At 39.4% G+C, this 24778-nt stretch overlaps 1 protein-coding gene across 3 annotated transcripts; it reads right to left on the reverse strand.

Moving 5' to 3' along the window:
• Positions 1 to 11078: 11078 nt before the first annotated feature.
• LOC140240703 (uncharacterized) lies at positions 11079 to 24141 on the reverse strand. Of its 3 annotated transcripts, none has more exons than XM_072320463.1 (12): positions 24057 to 24141; positions 20289 to 22248; positions 19658 to 19796; positions 19136 to 19274; positions 18397 to 18473; positions 17441 to 17521; positions 16564 to 16665; positions 15550 to 15648; positions 14640 to 14786; positions 13775 to 13870; positions 12570 to 12697; positions 11079 to 11907 (listed from the first exon to the last, which is right to left on the reverse strand). In XM_072320463.1, exons 1-12 carry the CDS (start codon positions 24100 to 24102, stop codon positions 11751 to 11753), a joined length of 3171 nt encoding a protein of 1056 aa, XP_072176564.1. In that variant the 5' UTR covers positions 24103 to 24141; the 3' UTR covers positions 11079 to 11750. The 3 variants fall into 3 exon arrangements, with proteins under 3 accessions (XP_072176564.1, XP_072176565.1, XP_072176566.1); XM_072320464.1 differs by having other exon boundaries at positions 20289 to 22251; positions 24057 to 24091; XM_072320465.1 differs by lacking the exon at positions 17441 to 17521.
• Positions 24142 to 24778: the final 637 nt, after the last annotated feature.

Below are 24778 nucleotides of genomic sequence, written 5' to 3' on the forward strand. Positions count from 1 at the left end.
ATCCTCCGAGATGTGCAAGGAAATACACTGCCAAGCTTAAGAGAAGAAAGCTACTGATACTCTATCACTATGCCCAGAGCTTTATCCATAATGAATTAATTATGCTTTCAGTTGTATTGAGTAACAGATGCTATGCTTTTGTTTTCTTACATCATATTATCGCTGTGGTTTTAGAATCAGATTGTGAACATACAACTATACATGAAAATATTTCTTTAATAGTTAGGTGAAGAGTTTTTGAAATTAAGTGCTTTGTGTGTCCAGAGCAAGTGTTCATACATGTAGCTGGAGATCTGATGAATAAGAGGTTGAATGTTGTTATAGTTCAGTTTGGGCACACGTGATAGGAAAGACCAAAGTGATTAGATAGTCCAAACTACAACACAGGAATGAAATTCATGGCGAAGTGCCTCAGCAAATATTTTTGTTCATTTGTTGTTGTTATTTTTTCAGTTATTGATTTGTTATTATGTTGAAAGTACTGTGCAGTTTTCACCTAGGGACCAAATTCATTTGTGTATGAAGCATGCCAGCCCTCCACTCCAATCCATTTTTTTTCTAACTTCTTTTTACAGCCAGCTGATATTGCTTCTTTTTATCTTTTCCCTAAGTCAGTCTGTAACTGAGGGATATTTTAATGTGTCCTTAATGGTTTGGCAGATAAAATTTGACAGGGATTTTTTCTTTTATAAAGCATTTTTGTCTATGATTGAAGTTTTGTGATGAGATATAAAGTGGCACTGCCTACCGTGTGAATAAAATATGAGTACAGGCGACTTCTCTGTTATAATGAAATCCTCGGGACCAGCAGTTTCCTTTTGTTATATCAAAAATTTATATATCCTGACAAATAAAGTGTATAAAGATAGCTAGATAATAATTTTGGGCCCTGAATTCTACTTCATTGTATCCGAAATGTGGTTGTAATCGTCACAATGTTCATTATAATGGGATTGCACTGTACACTATCGTAACATAATGTAGTAGATACTGTAGAAGAAGGTTAACAAAACATTGCCCTACCCCCCCCCCCCCCCAAAAAAAAAAAGTATTCCTGACCAGCTTTGCATCGATGAGAAAAAATCATTACCTTTGGATACGGCTAATCATACAAAGAGTTTTTCTGATTGTTACTGATTTTGAGTGGTTTTTGTTTTGTTTTGTTTTGTTTTCTTGTTGTTTTGTTGTTCTTTGATTGGTCTCCTATGTATTGCCCTTCTCCTGGACGGTCCCATATCCAAGATTGTCATGCAGTAGGTCTCTGTTGTTTGTAATAATTATGCTCACTCACAATGCAGTCTGTTGAACGTTGATACCAAAAGTGGATCAATTTCACTCTAAAGCCAGTCTTGTCAACAGCAGTTTGAATGAATTTTTAGACAAATACATGACATGATTCACAAAATTCACAGCAGAAGATGAACTTTTAGTTAATATATATATATATATATATATATATATATATATATATATATATATATATATATATATATATATGTATATATATATATATATATATATGTATGTATATATATATATATATATATATATATATATATATATAGAGAGAGAGAGAGAGAGAGAGAGAGAGAGAGAGAGAGAGAGAGAGAGAAAGAGAGATAGATGTTATGTAGTTGCGAAAACTTTGGTGAATAGGTCCACGGGATGTGAATGGTAGCAGATTAATGAAATCACCTGTTTTTCAAATCTTATGATGTGATTAGGAGCAGATTTGTAATTCATCTGTGATGTTAAATGCCATTAGGGATCTTCAACAATGTGATTGTTTTGAAAATGTGTAAAGGAATTTCCTTGTTCTAACTTATATTTTTGTAAATTGTATGTTATATTTCATAATTTGGTTTTTATAGATATTCATAGAGTTTTATATCTCGTTGACAGTGAAAAAAAAATGTTGCAGCTCAGTAACATTTTAACTTCCTCTTGGTATTATATATGTAGGAAATGTGAGAAGGAATTCCTGCTAGAAATTTGAAAGTGACTTTAACATGAATCTAGAGGTGAATGTGAATGTTTTCCTCGGATATCACTTGTACCTTGTATCTGTGTTCCAGACTTGTAAATAGCTGTCTGTACATGATGTGTTCTCGCTATACCTGCTATATAGAAGTGTGAAGCTGTTTGAATTTGTATATCTGTGGCAAGGTAAATATATATAGTTGCATATGAAATGTTATGGATGGTGGTAAGCAATGATAGAAAATGTATATACTATGGTATGGCAAGCTGCGGAGTAAGGTAGAATTTCCAGAATGTGCCAGTGGCGTTAGCATCTCCCCATGCACACGTACTAGTATCATAATGCTGCCCTTTTTCTATGTCACCTTTGACCTTTGTTCTTTTTATGTAATCCTAACTAATCAAGGGGTTTGAAATCGTCAGAACATTACAAGAGTGTAACTGTGACTCGCGAGTCGCTTTGCATATTAACCCATAGAGGACAGGCTGATTTTGTTACAACACACATTTCCCATAGAAACCTGCCTGAGTATACTCAGGACTAGTCTCCAATGGGGTAAGGAACATTCTGCAGATACTTGTGATTTCTTGGTACATGATAGCAAGTTCATCTGTGTAAGCACTGTATGTCACGTACTTGAGTGAGTTTCTGATAGGGTTGCGATTTCTCCAGCATATAAAAAAAAGAGAGAAAAATTGAAAACATTTGTGAAAAGATAACCAAGAAGAGCAAGCACCGTAATTGCCATATATACAAGCATCACCGTGGCTAGGCTCTACAAGTTACAAGTATTCCCCTCTTCAGCAGTTTTCATGTCCCTGCCTTGCAACTTTGGGGCAGAGAGCATAAAGCCAGTGAAAAAAAATACCCAGAAAATGGAAAAACAAAGCTCATAGTGTTTTCTGTTAGCATTTCAGGTACACATGCGAGTTATAGCTCTTGTCTGCACCGGAGAGGTTTTAACAAATGAGTAGACAAAAAGTCATGTTGTGTAGCAAACCTTGGATGTAAGGATGCTGTCACAATCCAGATCGACTCAAAACTCTCTCTCCTTACTCTCAATCTCGCCCTTCTATTTTCTTAATGCCAAACAGCCTCGGAGCAGTTTCCGCTACTCTCATGACATCTGAAACAAAGTTATAGGTCAACGAAACTTAGAAAAAAGAAAGAAAACGAAAAAAGTTCCTGGCCATCTAACACAAAATTGGTTCAAGCAAGTGTTTCTTGATTGACTCTCAAGTGGATTTCCAGCTTGGTTTTCTCCAGGGAAAAACAAAAAATGGTGCTTTAATGAAATAAAAAAACTAACACAAAGACAAAGAACAAGTGTGTTAGCATGTGATATAGCATTACGTTTTGGCTTCAGGTCTGTGTACAGTGTATTGTTAGTGCTTCAGCACTAGCTCAGCATTATTAGCAGCATCCGACGCAGGACAATTAAACCTGATAGTGTGTTATGCCACCGTCCATGACTAGTTTCGACTAGCTAGTTTTGTAATGTTGGCCAAACCAAAGCACTGAATCTCTTCTTTTTATCTTTTCTTCTTTTTTTTTTGGTATTTTTATTTCTGAGGAAAATGATAGATGCAGTGCTCACTGTGGCTTGAGAGATAATCATTAGCTAAATGTGCATTGTGGGTAAAGTCTATGTTTTAGCTTGTGAATACATACACCGTATGAACTGATACACTATGCCACTGATTGGAATGTACAATAAGCCTTGATGAATTGAAAGTTATCGACAGAAAATTTGTGGTTTGAACAGGTCCTCATTTTTCTTTTATACCATAGAGTCAAGAGTTTTTGTGGTTCGTTTTGTTTTTATTTCATTTGTCCTCTTTTATTCTGGCGGTCATTTTCTCCGGTCCCTGTAAGATGTGTAGAGTGGTCGTTAGTTACCTGAAATTTTCAAGAGTCTGTATCAGTCAGCTTATAATTAGGCCCTATGTGTTTCTTTGTGAGATTCAGCTGTGGATGTACTGAGACGATGTGTGAGAGCATGCAAGTATATTGTGTTTGTCTTCATATTTGTGCATGTGTGTATGTGTGTGTATGTGTGTGTCTGTCTGTCCATCTGTCTGTGAGCTCAACTTTTTTTCGGGCACCACAACGTGGTGCCTTATTCTGCCCAATGCTCTATTAAAGTAACCACAGTACATTCACAACAGCCTGTTCTGTGTGTGTCAGTGTGTGTGCTTGACAGGAGTACAGAGAGGTAATGGGGAGGGGAGGTTATTTTCTTATTTTGTATTTTACAGATATTGCTTTGATGTATGCAGTACAGGCCACTCCTGTTATAACACACAATATACTCCTTGGGACAGGCAGTTTTCTTTTGTTATACAGAAATTTTGTTGTTGCCAAACAATACAGAATATAGAGGTATAAGCCTTTGCATATAGACAATAATTTGGGGATCTGAATTATCACATAGTTGCAACAAGAGTTTCATTATAACCCCGTTTGTTATAAAGGGAGTGCACTGTATTACAGTTACACACTGATAGGTTGCGAAGCTCTGACAAGTACAAATTGTATCAGAAACTGAACAAATATATGAGTCCTTGTCCTTGTTCAGGTTTTCTGTGACCTTTGACATCCGCTTTATCTCACATAGTACCCCTTTTAATTGACACAAATCCAATCGTACGATGCAAATTTTAGTTGACCCTGAATACATCCGCTTGCTATCAATTCTAACTGTTGTCTGTATTGTTGATAAGTCTGTATTCTTATTTGGGCCAATAATTACAGGTAATTTAAATCCCTGAGAAAGAAATATGCAGATTGCGAATTTCCAAAATGATTTCTCAAAGCTACAAAGCTACAATGTTGGTGTGAATTTTGACCAGTGGATAGGGGATTAGATAAAATGGTAGAAGGGTACACTGTGCAAGTGTAAACAAGGTTTTGACACAGGCTTCCAACATCATATTTGATCTGTATGTATGTCTGTGTTTGTGTGAGCAAGTGTTTGTTCATGTATGTTTGTGCCTGTGTGTGTGTTTGTGTGTGCGTTTGTTTTAAAGACATAGTATTTCGTCTGGGGGTGTGTTGCTTCCACGACAATGTGATTGGTGTGATGTGACAGTAGAGCCCCATCTGGGTCATAACAGTGTAAGCTGGAATCCATCTCAAGAAGTAATACATGTTATGGTAATTACTTGACTGTGTAATGAGTGTATACATGCTAGAATATTGTTAGTCCAAAGTTTAGAAATGTGGATATCTTAGCAGAATCTAGCGATAACGTGTGTCTGAGGATGTGTCTCCTCACACAACTTATGGAATATGAAGTCCCACCCATTGCCTCAGTGATCACCAGAGATCTTACAAGTAGGCAAGCTTGGAATTACACTGCATTCTCGCAGCGAATGGAATTACTACAATCTCCTCGAATTTCTACAAATGTAGCAATGCTGACAGACTGCACAAACTGCACTGAAAGTTGCCGTGGACGTACATGTACAAGGTTTTTGAAACTTAAGATATGTTGCAACACGACTAGTGTTAGATACTATGTTTGTGGCAGGCCCTGCGTTGTTTCTAACAATCTCGCGTGTGGCCATGCTGCATGCAGACATACATACGTATGTACACTTGACAGGTACACTTTTGTGCTGCATTTTCTGCTGTGATTCACAGGTAGAGGACGCCTTCATGGAAAGGTGTATTTTTATTTTACCGTCATCCAGTAATGTGCTGAAAGTGCAGAATCAGACTTCACAGTGTGTGTCGGTTTCTTGTACCGTGGGCAGGCAGTGTGGCAGATAGGTTTGCCGCACCAGCTTGAACCAAGCACTCTGGCGTAGGAATTTCAGTCACGTGATTAAATGTCGATACGCTAACATCGACCACTGTAGAGCATACTTTGCACCGTGCTAACACTGTACTGACGACTGATGACTTGACCAAGATGTTGTGTATTAACATAAACCTGCACTTGTTATCAGGGAAACCAGAATTCTGGTATCTCATGGAGGCGGTGTAGACTTCTCAACAACAATAAAACCATTTGAAATGAATTGATTTTCAAAAAAAAAAAAAGAAGAAGAAGAGTGGTCCATGTTGCTTCATTTCTTGTTTGTGTAATTAACCATTTCATTTCATAATCAGATCACAATGTATGAGTGCATATTGTAAAACCAGAAACATTTGCAGCATGAAACTTTCGCAAATTGGAGCTCACGACCTTTTTCACGGCGTGAAACATCTGCAAATTGCCACTGGTATCCAGTGCACTGTGCAGACAAAACCCTTTTGCTCCCACTTTACTTTCCAGAATCTTGGCTCCTCTCAAAATTTGCAAAAGTTTCATGCATGCGAAAATTTCTGGTTTTCCAGTAAATGGAGACGAGAAAGCAGAGGGGAGATTTGAGATGATAACCCTCACAATTAACCTGACTTTGTTTGATGGACAACTCATTGTGTATAATTCGTGTTTGTGCTACACTTTGTGACAGATGTACACCATTGTTTCCAACTTGATGGTTTCGACTGTTTAGCCGTTTGTTTTTGTTCTCACTCCATTTGTCATCACATTCACAAACTGTGCCTCCTTCTAAGTGTACCATCATGTTGACTGATGTACTTGTATGAGTGTGTTTCATTACATATTGTGGCATGTGCATTTGAATGTGTATGTTATATGTTAACAACTCTAGGAGGTTGTGTTGTATTTTTTGTCTTGTGTATTTTTCTTGTTCACTGCAGTTGATTCTCTTTGATACCATGTGAACATCATAGGATCTTGTATGTTAGTTGCTCCTTATTTTTACATCTGTGCGTGTGACGTTTGTGATACAGTGTAGTTGCTACTTCATACACCCATGTAGTCCAGTAGAACTGACTCAGTATGTATTTCTCTGTACTTTTGTCCCTGCCTCTCTGTCTGTCTGTCCGTCTTTCCGTCTCCAGGGGCGTCGTCTTACATGTGTTTCCTTCAGTTCGAGACATCCCAGATGCGAACCTCTGCTTGCTGTTTCTTGCACAGGCCCATCCTTGAGTCCGACCTTTGACCTCTTCTGTTTTGCATATTTTGTACATGCACAGGCTGTGCCTGGGTTTGTTTGTGTGTATATATGTGCCTGTGAGTGTTCTTGCAAGAGGCTTCAATTAGGGATACATATACTGTAGTGTTTCACTCTACGTAACCGGGGATACATTTCACACCAAGTGTATGCCCATTTTTTCAATGTACTTAAAACAAATGAAAAAGTGCCCTCATAAGGCCCTTGCGGTATAGTACCTCGGGGGTACATGTATTATACTCCACCTGCCCATTCTGTATACAGTACTAGTATTTAGTACCTGCAATGTAGGCAAATAGTACTTCACACTATTCAAATGGAGAAATTCTAAAATAACTACACTTATCCTTAATTGTATTGTTGTGTATGCACCTGTGCACTACATAAAGCCTTTTTCTTTTCTTTTCTTTACTAACTGGTACTAACAGCAGTAGGCCTACTTAATTGAATTTGAATATTATTTTTGATAGTTTTCTGTATCAATTGGTCAATTGATTCGAAATACAGAAACATATTTATTTTTTTTTTCCAGTAACAAATAATGCAATATGCCTGGTTACCTCGAGCAAACTATCATATCCCCATTTGAAGCCTTTTTCAAGAATGGGTGTATACTGGTGTGTGTATGTTTAATTGACACTGGTTTTTATCTCGCAAGTATTTTTTTTTAATGCTTTGTTTACGCTAGACAGGCCAAAGACGATTTTTTCCCCAGGTTGTATATCTTAATTTGCCTTATTTCTTGTTATTAAAGGACAGTGACAACTTGCATCTTAATGAAAATTGGTATGTACATGTGTGTCTGTGTGTACATGTATGACTGCAAGGATGAACTGATTAACTTTGGGGTCAAGGGGAGGTAGGAGGTCATGCCTGTGTAGGTCACAGGTCAACATTTAAGGTCTAATGTATGATTAAAGAGGGGTTTGGTGCCACTCCAAGTTGGTGCAATGACAGGTTGTATGTAGAAAAAGTAACTTCAAAATTGGGATACTGTATGGCCATATATTTAGTGAGTTTAAATTTTCGTGAATTGGGACTTCCTGACGATTTTGTGTGTGGTTGAATTCATGATCATGGAGTACAGTACTGAACGGAGGAAATGTATACGTGCATGACACATTCATATCGGGATCACAGTCAATATTTCATGTCTTAAAATTTGCGAATAGTAGCTGACTCGTGAAAATAAAAACCTCGTGAAATATTCGGCGTATACAGAAGATCAGATGGAAGTCCTCGGTTCAAGTTAATGTCATGAATCAAGAATCTTCATGCAATATTAAAGCCATTTCATAGATCTACTTTGGGAATGAGAAAAAAAAAAGGTCATTTGTACAATCAGACATGATGGTTTTTAACTTACACCAAGATAAGCATCTGTGATGCAATGAATATTTGTGTTATCCTTGTAAATGGTGCTTGCCAGCACATCCACCTGACAGCAGGCCTGATATTTTGGCCAGATTAACTGAAAAAATTTGATCAAGCAGGCAAACCCAAACAAAGAAATGGATGCTTCCCCAAATTGACGGACCATTCTGGTCACCTGGTCTTGTACACGTAGTATGCGATTTCATTCTTTGTTTGAATATGAATACCATAAAATGTTACATCAGGCCAGCTGTTGCATTATGACACTTTTTTTAAAGCGAGTGAAGTGCCTAACCAACCGAGAAAATATAAAGGTCATTTATACCAATGTGCATGTGAACTACATTGTAATTACGAACTGGCTTATTTCAAGCAGTTTACTTAAAGTAATCGATGATATTTGCCTGCTTCTCTTATGACTGAACAATCTTTCAAGCTTAGAAGGGGCACAATTTTGCAGGCGTAATACCACTTCGATACAGTACAGAGAAATAAGGTGAATTACTATTGCCTTCATAAAGCAGGAGGTTCTGCTATCAATAGACAAACTGATAGATTTTGAGATTTCTTTATCACAAGTTCATAAACCAGTACAAGAGGGATACTACCATTGAATACCAGCCAGTCATCTTCAATAAGTCAATTTTAAGTTATTAGTCACACACGTGTGCATATCATTTACATTTTCCATGAGTTTATTTGTGCAGGCGAACCCTGCTATAGCAAGATGCTAAGGACCACTAGAATCTTCTAATTACTATGAAATCTTGCTAGCGTATGTTTGTACTGAATGCAGTACAAGATGTGAGTGTAAAAAAGGTAATGAAATCGCATTGAAACCATCCAACTCATCAGTAGCATGAATATCCAGTTTATTTGTGGTCTGTAGTGTAAACACATTGCGGAGAAGGAGAGGGAGGGGGAGGGGGACAGAACGTTCTACAAATGCACTCATGTCCAATGACAATCTTTCTATGGATTGCTGCCATCTATATGGTAGTGGAAGCTTCCGTTATCATAGCTAAAGAATTCGTCAAAACTTATCCTACGACCACAAGCCTAAATTGGCAGATAATGCATGAAATCCTGTTGTATCCATGTTCATTATACGTTATGGAGTTTGCCTGTATAACGTTTCTTCCTACTAGAATTGCCAGAATCATAAGTCATTTGTTATTGGACTACGTATTGGTGTTAAGTGTGTTGGTGAAAGCAGGTGTGAGATCAATTTCCATAACTGAGTTAGTAATTAGTGCAAAGATGGCTGTGCCTCAAACTTCATGTTTCAGTAAATCTTTGGTCACAAGATTGTAGGTGGAGATGAGTGGCATAAAATTTCTTGTGTGGGAGGTACATCGCATTGTAATTGTACAACTAGTATATTATTAATCTGTTGTTTGTACATTGTACAGTCACCCTTGCTTAAGTCAACCTCGCATAAGTCGAATAATCGTCTAAGTCAAAGGTCTTTTCAAGTCCTCTTCTCTTTATATTCTATTGATTTTAATTCCTCATAAGTCAAATTTTCTCAAAGTCAAAGCTATTTCTTCAGTCCAAATAGATTCGACTTAGGCAAGGTTGACTGTAGTAGCATTTTTTAGAAGCCTTTGTCAATGGCTATTGTGGAATGAGTATTAGGATATACCGCATTGTTTTTTTCACATGATGCGCTGGTTAAAACCCTCTTTCAACCAACACGCGAGTGATTGTCTTGTCATTGTAGTCTACCAAGTGCCCTTTTTTAAGCACTGTTATTTCAATTTTGTGCATTTATGTGATTGTGTGCTCTCTGGAACACGCAGAAAGAGTTGGTGGGTATGGACTTGGGCAAATACACACACACACACATACACACCATTGGTCTGTGGGGTACACTTTTGTTATTTTTGTCAATAAGGTACAGCCGTATAACAAAAGTAAAAATATTGTTTTGTGTACCACACACAGTGGTTTGTACAATCCAGAAACTTGACAGAATGAAAGCATTCATTGTTCTGTATTGGTCCTCATACTAACCAAGGAAGAGATATGTAAGAAAACACAAACAGAAACACCCAATCTGCACATATACACATAGCATTCTTACACAACTCACTCCTGACTTTAAAAAAAGATTGGCGCTAAAGAGAAACATCCTTCATACTCCATTTTCATAGCCCCACATGTACACTCCTGTGTGCGCTTTGAGCTGCTAACTCAGTGAAAAGGACTTATCAAAGCCAACAAAGTGCATTATATGATACTATGCTCTCAGGATCCAGCTATATTGATATTTCTATGATATATCTGTTTAGGTCTACAATGAGAAGTTTTTTCCCAATTGGTAATTTGGCATATCCTGGCTTCTATTGGCCATGGCAACAAACAATTCCTGAAACTGCCACTTGCACATTCAACTTGATTCAAGCACATCACACACATGTACAGACAAACCTTGTTATAACGAGATAGTAAAGACACCACAAAGTGTTTGTGTGTCTACTACTTGTACACAGGAAATAGTGATTAATACCATATTACTGTTGCCACCATTGAAGATTTTCAAATTATTGTGGATCCCTCAAATTCACCAACAATTTCTCCCTGTTGAGATTAATAAATATTGTTGACATTGACAATTTGTTGATTCATAAATGTCCACGAAGTGAAGAATTACAGGGGAAAAAAGAATCTGAACAATTTGTTGAAATGTCAACTTATGCAGTGATGACTTTATTTGAGGTTTACTGCAGTGGCAAGTTGTGGTATGACACATGAATGAACCCATGCTCCATAACGTTTCAACAACACAAGAGCTCTGCATGTGAACATTCAAGAGATTCCAGATTGTAATATACCTCCTCTGCCATATGCTTGGCAAATCGACAGATAGTTTCACAACATACCAATAATCCCATTTTCACACATCTTTCCAAGAAACGAATCCAATCTTCCTTTATTTTTCATGCAAATACCTTGTTCCTCTCCTACAACAACAAAAAAAGTTGCCAATAACTCTCCCTTCTGTACAGCGACTGTACAAAACTGACTTGGCTTCATTCATTCAGATTTCATTCACTGGATCCCATGCCTGCAACCGACACTAGCTCTGGGTCAAAGGTCAGCCTTGAATAGGGTCACTCATGGACAGGTTTGGACAGAGAGGGAGCTATAGCCAGACGTCCTGGTGCTTGTGTCTAAATGCCCACTGCAACACCACAGCTTGCAGTAACCGTAGTTTCCATGCCAGTAGCTGGTAATGGCCAAAGTGCCCCATGCTTCTTGGGTTGCCATAGCACCTTCTAGCTCACAATAACTACATTTCTCTTCTGGGAGGGTTCTGGTTTGGAACACTCATGCTGCCTCTGCAGATCAAATGTCAAAGGTCAGAGGACAGCAGGGCTGTAGTTGGGATCCAGGTAGTTGTAGTCGCCAGACATTCCCGTGAAGCTGGTGTAGTCGGAGTCGACGAAACCTCCAGACTGGCTGGACTGGACAGCTTCCAGTTGATGAGAGCTTGCGTGCACCTCTGACTGGAAATCACTGTAAGTGTGGTGATTGAGGGAACAAAAATAGTAAGAGATGCTATATGCAAATAAACAGAAGTGGGAGGTTGAGAACATCTTCCTAAATCTAATTACAATTTTCTCATATCTTGCTTTTTGAGGAGTCACTGCATAAACTGAAAGACAAGCAGCTCCACAGCAAACCTGCATCCCATGATGACATTGGCATGTTGATGTGATAATATATTATGCACAGAATAGTTGACTGCACTTATTGAACTTTGTAGAGCTATAAATCTACATCTACATCCTATTTGACTGTCTGTCTGTGTGGCTGTCTAATTGTCTATTTCTGTCTTGACTCAAAACAATCAATCTACATAAATGTCTATTTACATCGAGTTCGCTTGCAAAAAGTATTGATGCGAACATGACTTCTCTAAAGCTAAGTTTCAGACTTTGACTTTGGGGAGGAGAAAAAAATGAAATACACCCTGATCTACCCTCTGACACCCCAATGGCGCACCAGATATGATGTGGTTGCCCTCAACACAGAGCCAGAAGATGTATTGAGCATTAGATGGGTGTGGTGTATTGAACTGAGGAGGAGGAGACCCACACGCTCCCTTCCTCGCTCCCCCCCCCCCCCCTCCTCCATCCTCCATCTCCTCCCTACTCCCCCCCACTCCTCAGACTTACTCATTGGCACAGGTCTGGCACAGGTCGGTGGAGACTTCCGGGGGACAACTGGAGCAGTGCCACCTCAGTCCCATGATGGGTGACATCCCGCAGCCATCACAGCTGTATCCACTGTGGCTTATCTCAGTCTGACACAAAGAGAGAAAGAGAAAAAAAAAAGAGAAAAGTGCAAGTGAAAGGAAACCCCAGCCTTTGTGTGCTTTGAGTGCTGACCAGCACAGAATACTTGAAGCGTTGTACACACTGCCCAAAAGGTTTATGCAACGGGCCCCTAGGGGGTGTTTCATAAAGCTGTCCCTAAAGTTACGAACAACTTCACGAGCAACTGGTGATCAGTTGTAATGTGCTATACTTACTAGAATTTCAATAATTCAGCACAAGAACTGATCACCAGTCGCTCGTAAGTTGTTCGTAACTTTACGAACAGCTTTATGAAACAGGGCCCTGGTGCAATTCTGCACCATGTTGACTTTCATAAACAAGGTGAAATTAGATGAACAGAATGACAATTGTAGATGTTTCATCAAAATTGGTCCCAGATTCAGAAAGTTCGGGGATTTTACTGTTCCAAATGTTTTTACTGAATACACACAAATTGCAAGAGGCGATGATGTCATTACAGTAACTCGTACCTCTCCCATTCGTTTGTACACAAATGAAATATGAAACTTATTTGCATGAATTATAGTGATATCAGCTGCATTCACAAGTGGAAATTTTGATGGAATGTCATCATTGTTTCAAATCTTTCCTGCTGATTTGTACATTACAATTTTACATAAATATTGTTTGGGTTTTTTATGACTTTATGGCAACTTCATCCCACTTTTTAAGGGTTTGGGTCACAGTTGCTAAATCTTTACAACTCTATAATGATTTGATATGAAGGATGTAATTTCCATTTCATTTTATTTTTCTTTTAAAGTCATAATTGGTAAATTCTTACAATTCTACAATAATTTTACATGAAGTATGAAATATCCTTTGAAATGTACTTTTTGAAGAGGACATCAGTGACCTAGGGAGGTAATAACACCATCATGTTATCTATCATTCTGCCTCAATTCCAACATATTCTATAACTCACATCTGTTGTTTCAGAGTGATATTTGGGAGTTCCTCGAGTCGGGTCAGCTCCTTGTACTCATTTCATCTAGTTTGTCTCAATTCCAGCACACTGTCTAACTCACTGGTCTACAACTCACCTGCTGTTTGAGAGTAATATTTCTGAGTTTCTTGAGTCGGACCAGCTCCCTGTACTCTGCCGTCTCTTTCAGCTCTGTAGGAACGTCATCATCCTCCTTCAAGAACAAACATTGTGCAGAGTTACAGGCAAGATTGTTTAATGTAATGTATCTAATGTGCAGACCATCCTGCAAAACTTTGTAAAGAGGGCGCAGGGTTGCCAAGATAAGACTGGACTAATCCTACTGTAAAACCAGAAATTTTAGTGTGAATTTCGTGAGGAGCCAAGATTTGCAAAAGTAAAATATATATGAAAGTTTTTGTCTACACAATGCATTGAATGCCAGTGCCAATTTCTGAATATTTCATGTTGCGAAAAAGACTGTAAGCGACAATTTGTGAAAGTTTGAAGCCACAAATATTTCTGATTTTACAGTAATGTATCTTAAAAAGACATCTCATGGCAAAAGCCAGAACTTTGTTCATGATGCCAAGGTAGCACTTACCCAATGTGGCAGCTTAGACCATGAAAAAATCTCTTTTTCAAGGCCTTGGGGGTTGGGGGCCGTTATCTATCAAATAGCACAAATTAAAATTGATTTGATATAGGTAACATCACCATGTAATGTACCTAATCAGGGCCCTGTTTTATGAAGAGTTAAAATTGATTATATAGTTGATTTCAACTGTAAGTCTATGGCAGCCTGTGTGGTAAGGAAATTTAAAATCAATTTTATCTTTTGATAAAGCGGGGCCCAGGCAAGATTGCATAAAGTTAAAGTTGTTTGGGGATTAAGATTGCAGGTGAATGGGTTCTTTCTGGCTGGTGTACTTTGCAATAAGCCTTGACTAAAAAATAAAACAACACAGCAGCAGTCAAGTTACCATGATGGAGTCTGCGTCATAGTCTAGATCCATCTCCATCGACTCATCGTCATCCGTCATGAGGACCGGCGCCCTCACCGACTGCAGGAATGTAGAGGGCGCTAGAGTCAGCTTGTTGAAGGGATTTGTGTATCTCCGCTGAGATGGCTGCAATAAGGTTTACGGGGAAATGAGGGTGTGAGAATGAGAATTGTAAGTGAAAATGAACACTTCTTGTTATAACACAAAGACAAGCTCTACTCTTCAGCTCCGTATTGTGATCTACATGACTACTCAGATTTCAGGGTTTTAAAAATTCTTCCAAAGCAATCTACACTTCAGCTCATTCCATTTTCACAACAACTTTTTAACTACCTTCTCAAGATAGGATTAATGCAGTCATTATTCAACTCTGGTGAATGAACATATAATTGATTGAAAAATGAACCAAGCAAAACTTGACTTCTGAAGAGCAGACACAAAGCTTCTTTGGCATGGATACCCACCATTAGTTCCTACATATTCTAAATGATGCATACACGGAGGAGTGGGTCATATTGAAATACTCATGTTGATGACAGTTTATACAAAGGTGCAATGATTAGTTCTGGGTCCTGTCGCATGAAAAGATGCAATCAAACATAAGTAAAAAAAATCACACATAAGTCAGGTATCAGCCAATCAGAATTGAGTATTCAGAGACTTACGTATGTCTGACTTTCTGACTTATGTCTGATTGCCACTTTAATGCAGCAGAGCCCAGTTCTAACATAAGGAAAATTTACCTCTACCAGGTAGGTGAATTTTTTGTCCAATTACATGTACAAGTAAAAAAAAAAACAACAAAAAAAAAAAACCCAAGAAGACAGAGATAGAAACTAAAATTTTGTGGATGACAACAACTCCTCCACCGGTCCGAGTGTCACCTCACCTTCTTGGTACAGTACGTGGACAGGTTTGGTGTCCTCCCCGGGACGGGCAGACCTGCCTTACTCAGCTTGATGAAGTATTTCTGAACTCTGCTGGCAACCTGGTGAGATAACAAGACAAAACATTCGTTAGATCTCATCATGTCACATTCCACAGTTTAAAATGTAGGCTTCTGGCTCAAGCAACATGATTTGGCTCAGCATATATGGCCATGGTATCTCTTGCGCAAGGTCACTGGTTCAAATCCACTGGCAGCAGTGTCCCAAGGCAAGGCACTTTAACCCAACTGCCTAGGCCTGGAGAGGAGATAAAAAGCCATCGGTCCTGTGGTAGCTTGGTCATCAGCATTTACAAGCTTTCTCAGTCGTGGTAAAAATAAACCCACACTCACACACAAACACACAGCAACTTTGTACTGCCTTGCAGCCGGCAGTATGTTTGGCTCTTCAGTGAACAAATTCTAATATAATTATTGTCAACGCCTTAACCTTTTTTGAGGCATAACGTGTAACAACTATGCATCTTAGGAACACTACAAATATCTCTAGCCAGCATCAGCACACTCTCACACATGCACACACACATCTAAAAAAAAAAAACAACAACAACAAAACTATTCACTTCTGACGATGAAAGTATCAAAATTCTCTGATGATGAATGCATCAAAATTCTATCTGACTACATCATTCAATAGAAGTAATCATCCTTCAGTTTTCCTGATGGCCTGTGTGGTGGAAAACTTGCAGTTGTATCACACAATAATTGCAATGAACACGGCAATATTTCAAACTGTAACCCGTAATCTTATCAATCAGCAGTTGCAAAAAACATCTTGTGAAAAGAGGCACAGCTCTTCTTATACACAGTTACACAATGGAAAGACTTAGCAGATCAAGCACTTTCCTTGTTCCTAATGAAAGGGTGTTCACGTTTTCCTCCAAATATTGCAATCACAGCACTTGCACAAAATGTGTGAAAGGAAATAAAACCCAATTCTTGCTTTTCATTTCCCACCTGATGTCGTGTCCTGTTGCCAAGATCCTTGGCGATCTTCTCCCACCGCCTCGCCTCCACTTCCTCGGATGGATACTTGACAAGAAGCTCCTCCAGCCGTTTCTACATAAATGAGGTGATGGGGGAAATATGTCAGGACCAGAGAGCACAGGGCAAACTCCTGGTGAACAAGTCTAAGATAGTCCATCTGCAGTTCTGCTGATTTTCCATGTTCATGATCACTCACCCCTTTCCATCAATTTTGAAGGGGAAATTTTTGTTTCTATTCTAAAAGGCATTAAGTGCAGACTGACTATTCTTTTGTGACTGGAAGATGACCATTTCTCATTTTTTGAGACATCCATGCTATATTTTCATCACCTCGAAATACCATCAATTAATACAGATTACCAACAGGACGAGTACCACAAGGCACTGTAGTCCCATACATGTACATCTGTGTGTGAACTTTGAAAACATTCCAGTTCGGTACACTATCACTTACAAATGTATTAATAGGGCTTTACTGTTACCAAACTTACAGAATGAAATCTTGATTGTACCTCCGTAGAAAAATACTTGCATTGCCCTTATTCATCATAAGTGTTGGACAGCTCTCCACATTACACATCTACATTTCCCCACATCACCAATCAATCAAGTCAGGTAGAACTCCCAAGATCCATGGATTAGTTCATTTCCAGCCTTCTTTGTCTTTCATTATTTTGGCTATGTCTTGCATCTGTTACATATTTCCCTAAAACAGCATGGGAATGATTTAAGAATGCCTGCACAATCACTGAAACTACATTTGTATCAAGATAGGGGAAAGGCAAAATGCACCCTAGAGATACAAAAGAGGAGGAAGAAGAACACTATATATAGATTATTTGCTAACCTGTTCTTCCACTGTCCATAGACGATTGAATGTTTCTGGCTTACTGTCATCCCAAACACGTCCACGAATCACACTCTTCAACTATGATAGGAATAGCAAAACAAAACAAAACAAGGAAAAGGCTAAGTTAGTAGAAATCGTAAGTACCAAACAAGAGCAACAACTGTGAGACAAGTCATTGATAATACTACAAAATTAATCATAATGACATTGCATTGTAAATGATTCTATAAATCTGTTTCCATGTGTTTGAAATCAAGGATAACACATAACTTTCTTCATAATCGGTACTGGTGCTCACCTCAGACAACTTCCAGGTTCGTGATTCAGGAAAAATTGTCAGGTACAGTCAACCTCACCTAAATCGACCTCGGTTCAAGTCTAAATATTGGTTAAGACCAACAAAAAAAAAAATTCCACCCCTCAGATAGATGGTAACATGTGTTTGTTCTATTGTGTAATTCAAAAGTCATGTAAGTCAAAGAAATTTCTCCTGTGACTTTGGATTTGACTTGAGCAAGGTTGACTGTGCCTGGAAAAGATGTTACATGTAAAGAATTAATCTGACATTTATTTATTTATTTATTCATGTTTTCTTTTAAAAACAGTACAGGGTAGGCACAGTCAGTTTGCTAACTGCTTTACAATGGCGCCCTGTATATACACAAAATAAAACAACAAATACATTTGCAAACATGTTTTGCTGTCCTGTTACTTTAACAAAACAGAAATCTTAATTCTCAAAAAAAAAAAAACAACGAACAAAAACAAAAACCACAAAATGGGATTATCATCCACAGAAGGTAACACTATCCAGCCTAAATAAAACACAAACAAACAAACAAACAATCAAACAAATGAAACAAAAATAGCAATAACAGTATGAATAACAAAGGAAACCTAATGCTGTCTTTCAATATGTCTTATGTTTGCAGTAAAAAGAATGACATTCCTACTTTGTCATCCTCGAGTGGGTCTTGGGTCTGAACGGTACTTGGCCCAGCAACTGGAGGGGCATTCTCATTAGTTCCATCTGGAAAATTGAGAAAACAAATACAAAACCACAAAGAGTCCCTAAATATCTATGTTGGCTATGCCTGCAGGAAAGCAGTGATCATGATGTAGAACTTAATCTATGACAGGAAATCTATTCAGACCGTAAACAAAAGAAATAAAAAATGCAAATTATGCAATGTATTTATACTACACGTACTACAAGTGCTGCAACTTTGCAGAGATGTCTTTCTTCACACAGTGGATTAAAAAGAAAACAACTGGATTATTTACGTGTACACGTGTATCTACATGTACTTTGTGACGTAAATTTTGGGTGGGAGCATGTTGATAAAAAGTTCAAATTTTCCATGAATTTCTTGTGAATCACACCATATTCTTTCATCATGTCTTCAAAAAAAAAAAAAAAGGACATTGTAATGGTAATTAATTAAACAAAAATGCATACCAGTACCTTGATGTTCACATTAGAAGTTGCAATTTATCCCTTTTGACTGCATCGTGTGAACATGTTTTACTTAAGTCTAAGACTTAAGTTCAAGACTTTCTGTGCTCATGTCATCATTTAATCTAATAACACAGCTTCAATTCATTCCATGACTAAAGAACCTTCATATCTCACACCCCAGACATCTTGGTGAGTTATTAAGAATTTGCAAGAATTGTGCTTGGGTGAATTACCTTTCTGTTTAATGCTCCCCCTAGTTTGGTGTGACAACCCCTGAATGAGCTCCTTGCTATCAGCGTGGCCTAAATAGCGCCCCCAGGGGATTTCCGGAAGGAGCACGATTCGCTGAGCTGATGGTAGATGTAGAGTGTCCTGTCAAAGAAAAGGTAGAATTTTTTATTTCCACACATCAAATCATCTTGGGCATTTCATCAAGTCATGAAAATATCTGAAGACATTTATACATTAAATCAACTGTATAACAATAACGAATGATTAAGAAACAGATGCAGATGCAAATTGCAGAAAGAGAGGCTATTCATCTGAGTAATTTATGAATATGATTTTCTTTTCAAGCATCAACAATATGATTTAAAATGAAGGGGACATGAAGCAATTATTGGTGGCTGGCTAGGTAACTTTGTCCATCAAACAGAATATTGAACATAAGGGTCACCAATGTAAGAAATCACCCTAAAATTACAGACTGCACCCTATGGTATTAAAATGCAGAAGTCGCCAGTGACTTAACAAACCTTTTTCTGCAGCTTCTGCACAAACTTGAGAGGGTTTCTCAGAGCTTCTCGCTGGGCGGTGACAAGTTTGTCAAGATCTTTCACGGCTTGTTTCCTCTGGGCCTCCAGGGTTGTTATTGTCCGGAGCAACATCCTGTAACTAAAGGGCAAGTGGAGACAAACATGGAAAAATTTGTACTGCACGGAACAAATTCTTGAAATCGCTGTACAGCGCCTTGCTACAGATGTGAACACTTCTACTTTCACTGACTTTACAAATTTCATTAGTCATTCATGGGCAATGCAGTTACTTCCATGTTTAGTAGGCTTCATATTATTCAGCATTCAGCTGATGGCAATGTCTTTAGGCACTGAAAATGAAAGTAACAGATGTATACAAAGTAAAGACACCTGGAAAGATGACCCATCTGCAAATGATCTTTCTTTTTTTTTCCTTCCTTTTTGTGCCCCTGAAATCTGCTTTTTGTGGATGACTGCAGTAACTTGCACATGTTGACTGACTATGCAATATATCAGAGTAGACTTCATTTCTCTGCAAGTACAGGGCAGCTTAATGAGATTGAAAGAACAATAGCCAGAAATCGCATGTCATCTAGACATGATGTTAAGTGAGAAATACCTTGGTACTTACTCTTTATTGCCCTTCAGTGCCATGTGATCAGACTCAAAGTAGAAAGGTTCACCTTCGTCAACCTCCTCTGCGTACCACTCGTCTCCCTGGAAACCAACGCTGTCCTCTTCCTGCAGCTTCCACTCTTGCACCTTGGCGGCAACATCGTCTGAGATCTCTGACACATCAAATTCCTCCTTCTCCTCCTCCACTGCAATCATCTCACTCACCAGGGGCTGCTCCTCCACCATTTCTTCTAGACTGTCTTGAAGAATGTCCTCATTATTCACAACCTGATCCTCTAAGTTGTCACCCTCTACTACAGGAGTTATATCAATTGGTGCAGACACAAGTTGAGATGCTTCCACGGTGACGACATGAGCTTCCTCCTTGTCTTCTGGAGCTTCAAGGACAGGTTCATCAGGGTTTGGAGCAACTCCATTCTCCGCAGGCTTGCTAGACCTCAGCCCTTTCCTTGGCGACACCTGACCACTATCCCTGGGAGACTTCACAGGACTTCTGCTTCTCCTAGCTTTGGGAGACTTGGGAAGAGTGAGCAGCAGTTCATCTTCTGTTAGTTCAGGACCTTCACACTTTAGATTGGACTCCGAGTCTCTCCTGGCTCTGGTTTGCCTGGTGGGAGACCTGGGGCTTTTCTTTGTGCCTTCAAACTCTTCTGACAAGTTCTTGCAAACTGAGCTGGACCTTGTTCGCTTTTTGGCAGGCTCTTCAGGCTTATCTTCTGCCACACTGCTCTCAGCTGTTGCTTCTTGGTGTGATGGTGACACAGCTACCATCGCCTCACTGGCTGATGGAGGATCCTTCGCCTGCTGAGACTCCGGTGGATGATCTTTCTGTCCGCTTGGTTGTCTCGCTCGCCTTGGACTCATTCTCAGTGGAGGACTCATAGCACATTTTGAGGATGGCCGTCCACTCTTTGCAGACCCCTCGCTGATATCAAGATCCAATTTCAGCAATTCAATCTTTTTCTGTCCTTCCTTCCTTTGTTTTCCAGGACTCTGGGGAGGGGACCTAAGTTTCAATGAGTCATCCTTTCCCTTATCTGGAACACCTCTGAGAGATAACTTCAACTCTTTGTCTCGTACTGTAGACTCTCGGTCTGGTTCTGTGGGATCACTTGCTTTTTCACTCTGATTAGTTTCAGCACTTTGAACATCTGCGTGTCCCCTTTCCGCATTCCCTTCCTCATCCTGTCCATGTCTCCCAGATCGCGTCCTCCTCCGCGTGGATCCAACTGATTCTCTTGGAGCTGCTAATTCATCTTTCTTCTTTTGGTCCTTTTTGGGACTCTCTTCATGGATGGAATCCTTTGCTTTACTCTTACTTTCCCTCCCTTCTTTGCTTTTGCCATCCTTTTCTTCCTTGCTCCTGCCATCTTTCTCTTCTTTGCTTTTACCATCTTTTTCTTCTTTACTCTTACCAATCTTTCCTTCTTTGTGTTCAGGATCTTTTTCTTCTTTTCCTTTCAATTCCTTTCCCTTCATATTATCATCGTGTTTCGTCCTTTCCTTAGAAGTTTTCCCTTTGCGTTCAACAACCTTCTCAATTGTCGGTGACAGTTCCTCCGGTTCATCCGGTTTCTTCTCCTGGCCATCGCCTCCATCTTTCTCCTCCTCTGCATCTGCAAGTCTGCCTGACCGGCGCCTCCTCTTGGTGGAGAGGTCTGTCTTTGCCTCGGCCGGAGACAAGCGTAGGACTCGCTTCTCGGGCTTTGAGGATCCATCAGCAGTCGTTGCAGCAGTGCCCTCGCCCTTCGGGACTGTCTTGGGAGGGTCGGGTGATTTGCCCGTCCGTTTGAAGTTCCGGGTGATGCGTGGCAGCTCCAAGACAACAAGGTCTTCTGAGGCTGTCCTGGATCGTGTACTCCTTTCTTCCTGCAGTAGGGGCACTGGACTGGTTGGCTGACCTGACGCTGATCGCGTTGATCTCCTCATCTTTTGTTTGGTTACGGCAGACTCTACTGCTTAAACAATCAAGCAGATGAAAAAGTACAGGAACAACATTCATAAAATTATTTATGGCATTTATATCATGGGTAAATTTTGTATCATTAAGTCAACTGATACCAAATATTACACTAAATATTGGTAAAGAGCTATGATACAGAAAGCATGAAGTTGTCAATGAAGTTACATAATATGACATTGAATTATAATGTATACAGTGTACCAACTCGTATCTAGAAGCACTTTGATAATAAAGATTAGACCTACGACACTCTGGGAGAAAATTTATTGCATAACAAGTTATAATAGTAATGAAGAATTCATAAGAAGTGGCTAATGTCAAATTTATGAAAGAAATTGGTATACTGTAAAACGAGGAATGTCCGTGTGCATTTTAATTTCGCGAATTTCACGAGCGCCAAGATTCACAAAATCAATATGCACGCAAAAGTTTTCGTCTACACTATATGCATTGAATGCCAGTGGGAGTTCACGAAAATTTCATGCCGCGAATATATCATGTTTTACAGTAATTAATGATGGATGCTTCAAACATTTTCACATCAACAGCAACTCCTGTTGGACAAAAAGACACTCAAAACAACAATTTCTGGCATCAACAAAGACCGATAAATCTGCCCCCTGCTTGGTGGCCTCTTGTTAACGGCATGGTCGGTAATACGGTCGGCCCCTCACAACATCAGTGAGGGGCCGACTGTATTCAATGACAGACCATACAGTTAACAAGAGGTCACTGAATGTCAAGAGGCAGATTTATCGGTTTATCATCCTTTCTATTGGAGGACATATAAACCCCTGCCTTGGCCTTCTAATGTGCTATTCATCCCCTCCCCCTCCATAACATGACATCAGATGTATTCTATAGAAAAGATTTGTGTTTACTACTCATGAAGTACCGGTACTGTTTTATAGATGGGTTCTACTCATTAGTCTGGGTCCTAGCCTTTTCATCACTTGAAATTGAATGAAAAATGGCTAGTTGTCTATTACTAAAGCCTAAGCAGAATAAAGAAAATGGATTCATCTATGATACGCTGCAGAAGTGTGTGAAATCAAACAAATGACGAAACAACTGCAGAATACCCTGTGTCCCTGTCATAACATTCAGCCGTTACTATATCACTCTACACTACCCTACCCTTGCTTGCTAACTCATGGATGTGCATGCTCGCTCCTAGTCCAAGGGCCAGGGCGAGGTGAGGCGGGCCAAGCCCAAGACACAAGTGATAGCTATAGAATCTTCTTTTTCTTCTTCCTATACCGAGTAGAACCTCCTGAGGCTGAGAGTATACCACGGTACTCGCACAATCTAAAATACTATAATTTAGATCGACTCAACATCTCTAAGTTTAAAGTCTAAAGACAAAGTCAAAGTTTTATAAATTTAACTTTGTTCGTTTGACTTTGAGTTTGTTTACTAAATTGGCCATCCGATGTCTTGTAAGAAGTGCTATTACTAAGTAACAGTGATGGCAGTTCGCTCAGAGAGCTTGTGAGACTTACAATACACTCACACTGCACTAGAACTCTAACGTTTTATAGTCACACGGAGTCACAGGCAGCTGCTAGCTGCATGCATGCTGCAGAGAGCAAGTATGAAACACCTACACAGAACTCGATACGTGGGACAAGGCACAGCTTGACACTGCACTGCACTGCACTAACCATGCTAACTGGCCAGTTTATTGAGATAACTCCGTCGGTCGTAGTATATCATCTTATCTTTTCGAGCATCCAAACGGTTTTACAAAAAGCCTATTTGTATCATCTCACAGTGTCTATATAACTAATAAATACTCACGCACGAGATGAAACCAAGCATCGACAAAGCAATCAGAGTAAGTCATAAAAGTATGTTGACCGAAAGATCGGTCTGTATCTGTCCGTCGGGGAATGTTCCGCGGATCGGAGACTACGTCTGGCTTCACGGATCCCCTCGGAGGACAGCGTTAATGGCAAAATATAAAAGAGTCCTCCGGACAGACGGATCTTTCTGTCTAAAAAGTGTGGAGTACCAGGGCCCATTGTCATTTCGGGTCACGGCGCATGCTGTTGTTGTTGTTTTGTTTTGGAGGCTAGGCAAGAGCAAAAGAGATTTTTCTCCGGGGAAAATCTCTTTGGGCAAGAGCTCAATTCTGTAACCTGTTTTCAGACGTTTTCATTATGTTCTTGCTTGATGAAATTATTTTATTTGAGATGAAATTCGAAACGTTCCACCGGTTCAGCAGAGGTGGATTCTTCGTGAGCCTCATACACTATCCATGTAGTTTCTTCACACATGCACACACCTAAACACATATTAAGCAAGTAACTTTTTATTTTACTGTCCTTGATATGAGTACATTGTATGTGTGTGCGTGTATGTGCGTGTGTAAGCCGATGTATGACAGGGGCGGATCCAGGAATTCTGTAAAGGGGGGGGGGGGGGGCACTCTCGCCCCTCCATTTTTCTTTTTTAACTTCTTTTGTTTTAGCAAACAAACAAGAGGGGGTGTGGGCCCATTGCGCCCCGCCTTGATACGT

The sequence above is a fragment of the Diadema setosum genome, chromosome 17 (genome assembly GCF_964275005.1).
Source record: "Diadema setosum chromosome 17, eeDiaSeto1, whole genome shotgun sequence".
In the NCBI taxonomy this organism is placed as follows: Eukaryota; Metazoa; Echinodermata; class Echinoidea; order Diadematoida; family Diadematidae; genus Diadema; species Diadema setosum.